The 13,752-nt window shown below is 34.5% G+C and overlaps 1 protein-coding gene across 1 annotated transcript; it reads right to left on the bottom strand.

Moving 5' to 3' along the window:
• Nucleotides 1-359: 359 nt before the first annotated feature.
• LOC102662540 (uncharacterized) lies at nt 360-1,946 on the bottom strand. The gene is made up of 7 exons (XM_014764723.1): nt 1,939-1,946; nt 1,704-1,863; nt 1,352-1,605; nt 1,098-1,265; nt 752-824; nt 564-659; nt 360-467 (listed from the first exon to the last, which is right to left on the bottom strand). Exons 1-7 carry the CDS (start codon nt 1,944-1,946, stop codon nt 360-362), a joined length of 867 nt encoding a protein of 288 aa, XP_014620209.1.
• Between the last annotated feature and the right edge of the window lie 11,806 nt (nt 1,947-13,752).

The following is a 13,752-nucleotide window of genomic DNA, read 5'->3' as shown; positions in this document are numbered from 1 at the left end:
TTAATTACTTAACAATTAAAAATAAAAAAAATATAAAAATAAAAGGTTCACATCAAAATACATGAGTATAGTTGTCAAACCTATTTATGTAGATGTCAATTGGGCTATCACTAGTACTTTTCAAATGCTAAACTCCACAATGACCTGCAAAATGGCCAGATTTTTCGCACAAAAACTCTTATCCTGTCGACACAGGTACCCATTGCGAATACAATGCATTGCCCAAGGCCTTTCATGCAGACAAAATGAAATAAACACCTATGTATATTTATTTCAAATAATTGTCTATTAATGTACAAACTTGTTTCTAATGTTTAAAGTAAACATCAAATACACCATAGTGCTTCGTCCTATAACATCTACACCTTTCTCAATTTTGTGTTTTTAACTTTTACAAAATATGTTGCCCATTTCTTGCGAATTGTTGTTATGGTCTCGACGTCCAATGGTGTCCCATCGCCGAACCACTACAAAATATGAAATATAAAAATTAGTGATGTACATGTAAAATGAATAAAATGTGATAGTCAACAAATAATTTAAAGTTGTTAAAGCTCATATACCATGGTCCAATCATTCTTTAAACCCCTGCTTACTATGTTCCACATCCAATGCATGACATAATAGCCACACTCATAGCCTTTTCTTTGAACATGACTCTACAATCAACAAGAAAAACAATTGAATCTAACAATTACAAAGTTACAAAACATCACTAGCCAGAAAAAAGCCAACCAATTAAAAGACTAACCTTTACTTCAATCCACTGAGGACCAACTTGATCAGTTTTACCATCCACAGTAGTCTTTAATGTCTTCATTGCACTGGTTAAAAATAAAACATCGACGCATATACCACAACAACACTATTTATGTATCAAAGTTTCTTTTGTACTAAATCAATTATAATAGAAAACATAACTTGCTAACTGCAGCTTTGATATGAATATCAAGCTTTTTACGCAACGAACAGAACCAGATGCCAACATCGTTCCCTAGACACAGAATAATCAATTGCCAATGGGCCCTAAATTCGACAATAATTAGGTATATAGTAGGTGAAACATTTTTTCCAGTCATTTCATAAATTATGCTTACTGATTCAAGTAAGCTCCGAGATAGACCTCTCGTTGGGAATCCTTCACCCATGTTTGAATGTAATGTTGACATTCAACACATCTATCCTTTGCTTTGTGTATGGATTGGGGCTCGAGGAATCCATACACCGAACCATGACCCAAGCTTGAACACCACTCATCCAAAAACCTATTTGGCACATTTGAAATGAAAATTGATAATGATGTATGTCATAGTAATATTAATTATTAGTGAATGATATGGAATTTACTTACATCATCCACAACTGTAGTATAGCTATGTTCAAACATTTGTCACCTGATATTATTTCATTTACATCAGAATATGTTAAGAATAAAGATGCATCTACATTCAGAATCCCAAATTTAGTCCCATTCCACATAAACTCAACAGGCTTCTCGTAAATATCATACAGGCTCTTAATCAAGTCACGTAACGGGTCATCTGTAGCAACATCATTTGACCTTTGAACAGGTCCAGCCAATAGCTTGGGACTAATATGAGAATCCTATATGGTTAATGAAAACAAGAATTAAAGTAATGTTAGTAACTAATTAATAGCAATATACGATTATCTTAATACATGTTAAACAAAGTAAAAATTACCTCATATGATACAAGTTTCCCAAGTTGTGTCGGCCATGCAATGAATGTGTCAAGGGTTTTCCTGACATACTTAATTTCTGACGTCGGGTACAGGACTTGAGCATCACCGTCAAAAACTTTTTCAACACTGACCTTTACCACATCATCTGCATAAGCTACACTATGTATGGTAGACCCCCCGTCATATATTTTTCCCAATGCCACCAGGTGTATACTATGGTCACCTTGCACTTACAACCCCATAGTAGGCATGACATCAACAACACATCTTCCCCTGATGCATTGACGATAGTTTCAACATTGTTCCCCTTTGTGCTCACCCATGCACCTAATACCTACATATTTTCCTGCATGGGGGGTGAGTACTATGATCCCCTTTGTGATAACTCAATCTTGATGGCCTCTTTTAACTCATGTTTCATTTTTTCTAGACTTTGTTTGTTTTATTCTTCCAACTCATTCCTCCACTCATCCTTAAGGTTTTCGATTATCTCATTCTTTCACTCTTCCTTAATGCTACCAATTATCTTAGCCAATTGTTGTTGGGTGATGGAAGTGGAGGAACTGTTGGAGGCACGCGATGCCCTTTAATAGTAGTGACTGATTGTCACACCAGACCCGGCTACACATGTTGGACAAGTGGCCTCAGATATCTTAAGAAGGGGAAGTTGAATTAAGATATTACAAATTATTTTCCCAATTAAAAATTCTATTTAACTTTCTATTCAAGTTATTAATTCCCTTAATAATGAATTTCTTAAATATTGATTCAAATATAACAATTTGAATATGAATATAAAACAATAATAAATGAAGGAGTTTAAGGGAAGAGAAAGTGCAAACTCAGATTTATACTGGTTCGGCCACACCCTTGTGCCTACGTCCAGTCCCCAAGCAACCTGCTTGAGAGTTCCACTATCTTGTAAATTCCTTTTACAAGTTCTAAACACACAAGGACAATCCTTCCTTTGTGTTTATAATTCTTTCACAACAAGAGACCCTCGGTCTCTTAATCCCTTTTCAGAATAAAGAAGAAAAGAAGAAGAAATCTCTCTTGAAAGAGATAGATTGAACAATTTGAGCACTCAAATAATTCCTTATTGAATCACAAGTGTTTTGGCCAAGGAATTTGTAAGAGGATAAAACGATTTTGCTTTTTAAGAGGATAAGACCTTTTTGTTCTGAAAAAATCTTGGCAAATTCGTGTCTCAAGTCACATATATATAGGCCTTTGATAGCCATTCAAGAACCAAATGAAAAGATGTGACAATTGAGAATATTTTCTGAAAATCTCCTCTGGTAATCGATTACAGTATGTGTGTAATCGATTACAAGCTTTAAATTTTGAATTAAAAACGTTCAGTAACTGCTGGTAATCGATTACCATATATGTGTAATCGATTACACAATGCAAATTTTGAATTCAAATTTTAATAGCTGTTGTAAATCAGTTTTGGCCACTGGTAATCGATTACATCCTCTGGTAATCGATTACAGAGAGTAAATCTCTTGAAAAAGACTTTTTTAACTTAAATTTCTTGGCCAAACCTTTTGCTACTTCAATTGGAATTCCCTTCTTATTTAATGTAATCTTCCTAAGAATAGAGACTGTCTTGATCATCCATCTTGAATATCTTTGATTTCTTTGTCTTGAATAAAACTTTTAGAAACATGTAATCCTTTGGCATCATCAAAACATCAGCTTGATCCTTTGTCTACAATCTCCCCCTTTTTGATGATGACAATCCTGAAATCAAGACAAGCTATATACAAGATGATAGCACGTTCACAGAGCCCTTACTCCCCCTATCTTTTGGCATGTATGCCTAACTTTAATGATTTTAATTGATTTCTAACCCAAGTTCTCTCCCCCTTTGGCAACATCAAAAAGAACTAAGCAACATTATCAATATCCAAACAGAGCCAAACATTAAACCAAAATAAAACCATACATTGTCATAATCAACCAAAACAAAGTCGAGAAATATAATAATAGTGCAAGATTACGAGAACTAGAGCAACAAAAAGCCAAATACATGGCGATAAAGCAAAGTACTAATAATACTTAATCACTAATAATACTTAGTCATAATAATAACAAATAAGCTAAGAGGATGATGGAGGCGGTGGTGATGGATCAAAGCAAGTACGGATGAAGGAGACATCTTCTTCAACTTTAGTGATCCTTGATTCCATGGCATCGAACCGCACGTTGACTTGCAATTCCATGGCATCAAACTTGTCACCAACAAAAAGTCTGAAGACCATCAAACTTGTCCAAAAGCTTTCGAAGAAGAGAGGAACTATCTTCAGTTGGTAGGTTGCCTTCATCATCAGCGGGTTGAGCACCCTTTTTGACCCAAGAGCCATCATGCTCTTTGTGGTAACCAAAAGAAGCAATCACAACAGCACCAATTAAAAAATATCTCTTGATTGGAACATAAGGTTCAGAATCAAGAGGAATTTGAAAATGGCGAAAAAAGAGAGTAACAAGGTGTGGATATGGCAAAGGAGCATTTAATCGCAATGCCTTATGCATGCGATATCTGACTAAGTGTGCCCAGTCAAGTTGACGCCCGGTATGAAAGGCCCACATGATAAAAAGATCTTCCTCAGAAACCTGGGCAAGGTTGGAAGATCGTGGAAGCAAAATCTGCACAGTAAGATAATGAAGGATGCGGCTTTCAAAAGCCAATGAACCGGCAAGAAGGCATCCGGTCATATCCGCATGGTTGGTGCAAACCAACTGGCGGGCATCATGTGCAGAGAAATCAAATTTCCAATCGTCATTCAGTGTACCTTCAAATGGTACACCGTCACTGGACAATTGGGTTAAGTCATGGAAAAGGGATTGGTCGATGACCATTTTTATCCCAAAAACCTCAGAAATCAAAGTGTTGTCCTGAATTTCAAGATTACAATAAAAGGCTTTAACCAATTCAGGATAAACAGGCAATTGTAATGACATGAAAGGTATGAGACATAAATTCTGAAATGCTTGAATGTAATCAAAGGTTTCAGCAGAAAAGAATTCCATATCAATGAACTTAGGGTTGATAATGGAACGAGATGAGAAAAGATTTGAATATCATTTCTACTGTTCTTCAGAAGAAAACAATGTGGAAGAGGATAAGGAGGGTGGAATTGGTGCTGTGGATGCGCTGGTGGCTCTGGAACGATGAGCTCTTGAAGCCGAAGCGGAGACGGATGAACCCTTACGTTTCTTTGATGATTCTGCCATATGATGGAGTTTTTGCAGATTTCAATCGGTGAAATCAAAAGAAAATTGAAAAAGAAGAAGATTGCAAGTTACGGGAGTCGATTTGATGAAGAAATGAGTAAGATAGGAAGGTTTGAAGGTTTGGGAATGGAGGAACGTCGCAAGGGGGAAGAGGCTGCGCAGGGGTTTCTGAAAAACGTGGTATTTATAGACCAGGATGCATTGTAATCGATTACAAGTAATGATAATCGATTACAGGGGGAGGCAGCCTACTGGTAATCGATTACATGAAGACTGTAATCGATTACAGGCCATCTATTCTAGTGTAATCGATTACAGTATTCATGTAATCGATTACCAGAACAAAATAATAGCCTTTTCCTAAAGGAAAACTTATTTCTAAGTCTAAAAACTTATCCTATCTTAAGAATTAATTATACTAACAAGAAAAGTAAACTAAATTAAACAAAAACAAGTGTCATACTTAATCAAAACACAATCAATCAATCATAAATTTTACCTATCCAAATCACTAAGGTCTAAAAGTCCTAATTCTCTTCTTATTGAAAAGAATATATCCTTTGGGAGAGGTTTTGTAAAGATATCAGCAAGCTGATTCTTTGTATCAACAAACTCTAGCAAACAATCTCCCTTTAGAACATGGTCTCTTAGAAAATGGTGCCTAATTTCTATATGTTTCGTTCTAGAATGTTGTACAGGGTTTTTGGATAGATTTATGGCACTAGTGTTATCACACCTAATAGTTATTCGATCAAGAATGATACCATAGTCAGATAATTGTTGCTTCATCCATAAAATCTGTGCACAACAACTGACGGCAGAGATATATTCTGCTTCAGCAGTGGATAAAGCAACATTGTTTTGTTTCTTACTATGCCATGAGACAAGAGCAGATCCAATGAATTGACAAGTTCCACTTGTGCTTTTTCTATCAGTTTTAGATCCGGCAAAGTCAGAATCAGAATATCCTATTAAGTTACATGTTGAGTTCTTAGGATACCATAATCCTAAATTTATTGTACCTAATAAATATCTCATGATTCTCTTAATTGCACTCAAATGTGATTGTTTGGGGTTGGATTGAAACCTAGCACACATGCATACACTAAACATAATATCAGGTCTACTAACAGATAAATAAAGAAGAGATTCGATCATACCTCGATACTGTTTCATGTCTATAGACTGACCGGATTCATCTTTATCTAAGTAGCAGCTAGTGCTCATCGGTGTAGCCATGTGTTTTGCACTTTCCATCCCAAATCTTTTGATCAATTCCTTGCAGTACTTGGCTTGATTGATGAATATACCTTCTTGAGTTTGCTTGATTTGTAATCCCAGGAAGTACTTTAGTTCTCCCATCATTGACATTTCAAATTCACTTTGCATATCAAGGGAAAACTCCTTGCACAATGAATCATTAGTAGATCCAAAAATTATATCATCAACATATATTTGAACCAACAAAGTATCATTATGCTTTCTCTTTATGAACAATGTGGTATCCACTTTTCCTCTAGAAAATTCTTTTTCTAGGAGAAAATTACTTAAACGTTCATACCACGCCCTAGGGGCTTGTTTCAAACCATAAAGAGCCTTTTGCAATTTATAAACATGATTTGGTTTATCCGGGATTTCAAAACCTGGGGGTTGTTCAACATATACTTCTTCTTGAATTAAGCCATTTAGAAAAGCACTTTTAACATCCATTTGATAGAGCGTAAAATTCATTATGGATGCATATGCTAAGAGCATTATAATGGCTTATAATCTTGCAACTGGAGCATATGTTTCTTCATAGTCTATTCCCTCTTCTTGATTATACCCTTTTGCTACTAACCTAGCCTTATTTCTAATAATTATGTCATGTTCATCCAATTTATTTCTAAAAACCCATTTTGTTCCTATGACAGGATAATTTTCAGGTTTTTCTACTAGTTTCCACACATTGTTTCTTTCAAATTGATTCAGTTCTTCTTGCATGGCAATGATCCAGTTATCATCTACTATGGCTTCTTTTATATTTTTAGGTTCAATCATAGATACAAAAGCCATATTATTGCATAAATCTTTAAGAGAATGTCTAGTTGTTACCCCTTTTGATATATCACCAATAATGTTGTCGAGGGGATGATCTCTTGAGGCTTTCCATTCTCTTGGAAGTTCATTATTTGCTCTAACTCCATTATCTTGAGAATCCTCATTGCTCCCTTCATCTTTTTCTTTAGAGTCATTTCTATGAATATGTGTATCTTCTAAGGAATCTGAAATATCATCTGAAAAATCCTTCCTTGGAAGAATGGCATTAGACTCATCAAAGGAAACATGTATAGACTCTTCAATTGTCATTGTTCTTTTATTGTATATTCTATAAGCTTTACTATGCAGAGAATATCCAAGGAAAATACCTTCATCTGACTTAGCATCAAATTTTCTGAAGTTATCTTTTCCATTATTCAATACAAAACATTTACAACCAAAGATATGAAGATGTGAGATGTTTGGTTTTCTGCCGTTGAACAATTCATATGGAGTTTTCTTTAAAATGTGTCTTATTAAAGCCCTATTTAAAATGTAGCATGCAGTGTTAACAGCTTCAGCCCAAAAGTATTTTGGAAGAGGAGTATCATTTAATAAAGTTCTAGCAATCTCTTCCAAAGATCTGTTTTTCCTTTCAACAACACCATTTTGTTGAGGGGTTCTTGGTGCAGAAAAGTTATGCTCAATCCCATGCTTATCACAAAATAATTCAAATTCTTTATTTTCAAACTCACCCCCATGATCACTCCTAATAGATATAATCTTGAGATTTTTCTTATTTTGAATGATTTTTGCAAGTTTTCTAAATGCTTGAAATGCATCATTCTTATGAGTGATAAAAAGAGTCCATGTGTATCTAGAATAATCATCAACTATAACAAGAGCATAGTAACTTCCTCCAAAACTCATGATTCTGGAAGGACCAAACAAATCCATATGTAGTAATTGTAAAGGTTGAGTAGTTGAAACAATGTTTTTAGATTTGAAAGAAACTCTACTTTGTTTTCCCTTTTGACATGCATCACATAGCCTATCTTTTTCAAATCTTAGTTTTGGCAAACCAACAACTAAATCTTTTGATATTAATCTATTTAAGTGTTCCATGTTTATATGTGCAATCCGTTTATGCCACAACCATGGATCATCATCTTTACTAAGAAAACATTGATTATTATCTAGTTTTTGACTTAAGTCTATCATGTAAACATTGTTGACTCTAAACCCTATATGCTTTATATTCGTATCATGTTTATGTTCAATGACACACTTTTGAGAATCAAATGATACCAGATAGCCTTTGTCACATAATTGACTCACACTAAGCAGACTATGTTTAAGACCTTCAACAAGTAGAACATTTTCAATGGAGGTTGAAGAATTTGTACCTATTTTTCCAACTCCAAGAATTCTACCTTTGTTGTTGTCACCATAATTTACATGTCCGCTTTTCTTGGGAGAGATATGTGTGAATTTTGATTCGTCTCCCATCATATGTTTTGAGCATCCGCTATCTATGTACCACTTTTTCCTCAAGGGTTCCTACAAAATCAAGGTTGTAACTTAGGTACCCAAACTTTATTGGGTCCTTGTGTGTTAGTATGAATAATAGATCCTTTTGGGACCCAAATCATTTTAATATTGTTACAATTTCTTCTAAAATAGCATGTAGATGTGCCATGCCCTTTTCTTCCACAGTAAAAACATGTGATAGAACTAGAATTATATTTTTGTGTGGAAGTAGAGAAGTTTTTATGAAATTTTTGTTGTTTTTCAAATTTATATCCTAGTCCAGCCTTATTGGAGGCATGTCTTTGTTTTCCTAATATGACATCTAAATTATTTTTACTATAAGAAAATTTTGCAAGTGAGTTTTTCAACTCTTTAATTTCTTTTTCATACTTTTCACAACAACTACAAGAATCTGACATTTTCTTGTCAGAAATAGTAGAGATATGAACTTTTTCATTTGGTTTAGAAATTGAGACTTCATTTCTAAGATGATTTAATTCTTTGTTTAATTTTGAAATTTCATTTTCTAAATTTGAAATTTTTTTCTTTGAAGATGAAACTAACTTTGCAAGTTTAATTGACTCTTTATGCAGATCAGCAAATGCATCTTGCAATTCATCAAAAGAAATAGATAAGTTGTTTGAAGATGTTACCTCTTCATTACTTTCATAACTTTTAGCCATAAGGCAGAGGTTTATCTCTTCATTTTCTGAATCTTCAGAAGATTCCATATCGTTTTCATCCCATGTAATGTATGCTTTCTTCAATTTCTTTTCATTAATATTTTTCTTTTCAGACTTCTCCATCTTTTTCTTGAAGATGGGACAATCAACCCTCAGATGTCCAGGTTGATTGCACTCAAAGCATTTTAGAGTAGAGGATGAAGTTTCTGTCCTTCTTTTAGATTTAAAATTGGGTCGCTTTTGATTTCCTTTGACTCTCAGGAACTTGTTGAATCTTTTTACAAAAAGACTAATATCTTCATCATTATCCAAGTCAATTGAATCTTCTTTATCACTGTCTTCTTGGATTGCAGATGAGGCTTTAAGAGTGATTCCCTTCTTCTTCTTATCAGTTTCTTCATGTTGATTTAATCTCAATAATTCCATTTCATGCTCCTGCAATTTTCCAAATAATGTAGCAAGAGACATACTAGACAAATCTTGAGATTCTGTGATGGCTGTTACCTTTGGTTGCCATTCTCTATTAAGACATCTTAAAACTTTATTTACTAGATCTTCATTTTGAAAAGTTTTTCCTAGAGATGCAAGATGATTAACTATGTGTGTGAATCTCTTTTGCATGTCTTGTATACTTTCATTTACATTCATCCTAAACAGTTCATATTCACGAGTTAAAGTGTTTATCCTAGATCTTTTAACATCTGTTGTGCCTTCATGTGTTACTTGTAGTGTATCCCACATATCCTTAGCACTTTTACAATTTGAAACCCTAAAGTATTCATCTATTCCTAGGGCAGATGTAATAATATTTTTGGCCTTTAAATTATATTGTACTAATCTTCTTTCTTCCTCAGTCCAATCTGCTCTAGGTTTTTCTATTGTTGCACTTCCGGCCACTATAGAGGGAACATAAGGTCCTTGTTCTATGGCTTCCCAAATATTTAAATCTATTGCCTCTATAAAGATTTGCATGCGGGTTTTTCAGTAGTGGTAACCCACTCCATTAAAGATGGGAGGTCTATTTATAAAATTTCCCTCGGGAAACAAGTAGTTTGATGAGGCCATAATTCTTGAAGCTTCTAAACTTTGTACAAGAATGAAGCTCTGATACCACTTGTTGGACAAGTGGCCTCAGATATCTTAAGAAGGGGAAGTTGAATTAAGATATTACAAATTATTTTCCCAATTAAAAATTCTATTTAACTTTCTATTCAAGTTATTAATTCCCTTAATAATGAATTTCTTAAATATTGATTCAAATAGAACAATTTGAATATGAATATAAAACAATAATAAATGAAGGAGTTTAAGGAAAGAGAAAGTGCAAACTCAGATTTATACTGGTTCGGCCACACCCTTGTGCCTACGTCCAGTCCCCAAGCATCCCGCTTGAGAGTTCCACTATCTTGTAAATTCCTTTTACAAGTTCTAAACACACAAGGACAATCCTTCCTTTGTGTTTAGAATTCTTTCACAACAAGAGACCCTCGGTCTCTTAATCCCTTTTCAGAATAAAGAAGAAAAGAAGAAGAAATCTCTCTTGAAAGAGATAGATTGAACAATTTGAGCACTCAAACAATTCCTTATTGAATCACAAGTGATTTGGCCAAGGAATTTGTAAGAGGATAAAACGATTTTGCTTTTTAAGAGGATAAGACCTTTTTGTTCTGAAAAACTCTTAGCAAATTCGTGTCTCAAGTCACATATATATAGGCCTTTGATAGCCATTCAAGAACCAAATGAAAAGATGAGACAATTGAGAATATTTTCTGAAAATCTCCTCTGGTAATCGATTACAATATGTGTGTAATTGATTACAAGCTTTAAAATTTGAATTAAAAACATTCAGTAACTGCTGGTAATCGATTATTACCATATATGTGTAATCGATTACACAATGCAAATTTTGAATTCAAATTTTAATAGCTGTTGTAAATCAGTTTTGGCCACTGGTCGATTACATCCTCTGGTAATCGATTACCAGAGAGTAAATCTCTTGAAAAAGACTTTTTTAACTTAAATTTCTTGGTCAAACCTTTTTCTACTTCAATTGGAATTCCCTTCCTATTTAATGTAATCTTCCTAAGACTCTAGAGACTGTCTTGATCATCCATCTTGAATATCTTTGATTTCTTTGTCTTGAATAAAACTTTGAGAAACATGTAATCCTTTGGCATCATCAAAACATCAGCTTGATCCTTTGTCTACACGCTTTTGGTACCAAGTTGGCTTGTGTTTCAACCTAGTCAAGCTACAAAGGTTTCACGAAATGCTTACAAGTGTGGGAGCCTTTGGACCAAATATGAGGCCTCCTTCTTGATGAGGACACAACTAAGGGCAAGGACCATGAAGCACTTGAAGGGCCCATGATTAGAGGCAGACTTAAACAGGCCCAACACAGTGATGAGGACACAACAAAGGGCAAGGAGCATAAAGCACTTGAAGGGCCCATGACCAAAGGCAGACTTAAACAGGCCCAACACGTCATAGAGACAAGGCTGGTCATTTGTATAGCTGCCATTGATGATGATTGAAGGCCCAAGTGGAGAAAGATGAAGGCCTAGAGGCAAAGGCACTACCAAGACTATTAATTGATGTTGAAGGCCCAAGTTAAATATGTTTTTAGTTATAATTTTTATTTATTGTAATTTTGGCCCAAACTGTTTAGAAGGCTCATGTCTATTTTTATCTTTTTGTTCAGATACACTATAAGTATTGGTTTTTGTTTTCAATAAAGAACTTTTGGCATTTTCATAAAATTGGGTGAGAGCTTCTCTTTGGGTTCCTTGTTGAACCAATCTTAGACTTATCAAGGTTATCCTTGTGGCATCTACCTTGACTTAAATTCCTTCACTGGAAGTGGCGTCATCCAAATCTCCGTAGCCTGTATCAAGCGATCCGTTCCTAGTCAGGATCACATCACTTCTTATCATGAGATAAGAGTTCCACTTCTTGCAAAGGAGTTAGAGCACACAGAAATTTTGTTGAAAGGCCAAAAGGAGCAATAGGGAAGATTTGGATGCTCAATTATGTCTAATGCATGGACAGGTAGAAAACAAAGATCTATCATTAACTTCTTGGTGAATTGTCCAACAGGCACAATGTTCTATAAATCAATTGATGCATCCAATTTTGTGAAAACGGGTGAAAAGATATTTGAGTTGTTGGACTCTATTGTGGAAGAGATTGAGGAGGAAAAGGTTGTCCAAGTTATAACAGACAATGAAAGCAACTATGTTTTGGTGGGTAAATTACTTGAATGAAAAATTTCACATTTATATTGGACTCCTTATGTAGCTCGTTGCATAGATTTGATGTTGGAAGACATTGGTAAGTTGCCATTGATAAAGAAGGCAATTCAAAGAGCAATATCCCTTGTTGGCTTCATCTATAGCCATTCAAGTACTTTGAGCTTGTTGAGGTTCTTCACCAACAAAAGAGAATTGGTGAGGCATGCAATTACTAGGATTGCTACATCTTTCCTCACATTAGAAAGGCTCCATAAGGAGAAAGGCAATCTTAGAAAGATGTTTGCATCATATGATTGGACAAATAATAAATTGTCCAAGGAAGCCAAAGGGAAGGAAGCAACAAAAATTGTACTTGTGCCAACTTTTTGGAATAATGTGCTTTATATACTCAAGGTGATGCACTTGTGAAGGTGTTGCGCCTTGTTGATAATGAGAAAAAACCAACCATGGCATATATTTATGAGGCAATGGAGAAGGATAAAGAAGCTATAATGAAGTCATTTGAATATAATGAAAGCAAGTATAAGCAAGTGTTTGAAATTATTGGTAGTAGGTGGACTTGCCAACTTCATTGCCCCTTGCATGCAGCTGGTCACTTTCTAAACCCAGATTTATTCTTCAACAATCCTTCTATGGAATTTGATTTTGAGGTGGTAAATGGATTGTATGTATGCATTGAAAAATTGGTGCCTGATCAAAAGGTGAGACAAAAGATTCTTATAGAGCTACCCATTTATAAAATGGGTGGTGGTATGTTTGGAGCAAAATTTTCAATTCAACAAAAGATCATTGTCTCAGCAGGTGAAAAAAAAAGTTATCTTAATTATTTAGAAGATTAGAGTGTTACATTCATTACTATAGCATAACATTTCTTTGGATTTGACTTTTGTAGCACAATGGTGGTGATCATATGGATTGTCAACTCCAAATTTGCAACAGTTGGCAATAAAGATTTTGAGTTTGACATTTAGTGCGTCGGGATGTAAACACAATTGGAGTGTCTTTGAGCAAGTAATTTATTAATTAATAATTATATTAATAGTTATTAGGTAATATTTTTTTTATTCTTAGTTGCTCATATTTTTTTTTACTAATATTTGTTACATATTCATTCTAAGAAAAGGAATAGGCTAGAACACAAAAGACTACACAATTTGGTGTACATAAAATATAATGCATTGGTTAAAAGATACAATTATAGAGATGAAATTGATCCAATTTCACTCAATGACATTGATGAATGCAACGAGTGGCTTGTGGGGCAAATGTATGGTGATGATGGCCTTCCTTGGGATGTAATTTTTGAGGCCTCGGGAATTGGACAG

Source organism: Glycine max, chromosome 12 (genome assembly GCF_000004515.6).
Source record: "Glycine max cultivar Williams 82 chromosome 12, Glycine_max_v4.0, whole genome shotgun sequence".
Classification (NCBI taxonomy): Eukaryota; Viridiplantae; Streptophyta; class Magnoliopsida; order Fabales; family Fabaceae; genus Glycine; species Glycine max.
This window is presented reverse-complemented; position numbering and strand designations above follow the sequence as displayed.

Bases quoted from the DNA above. Each gene is read 5' to 3' on its own strand.
- LOC102662540 (XM_014764723.1), bottom strand. The intron at 825-1,097 runs GTAAGCATAATT...ATTTTTAACCAG, and splicing joins CTCGGAGCTTACTTGAATCA to TGCAATGAAGACATTAAAGA. The intron at 468-563 runs GTATATGAGCTT...CATATTTTGTAG, and splicing joins TAAAGAATGATTGGACCATG to TGGTTCGGCGATGGGACACC.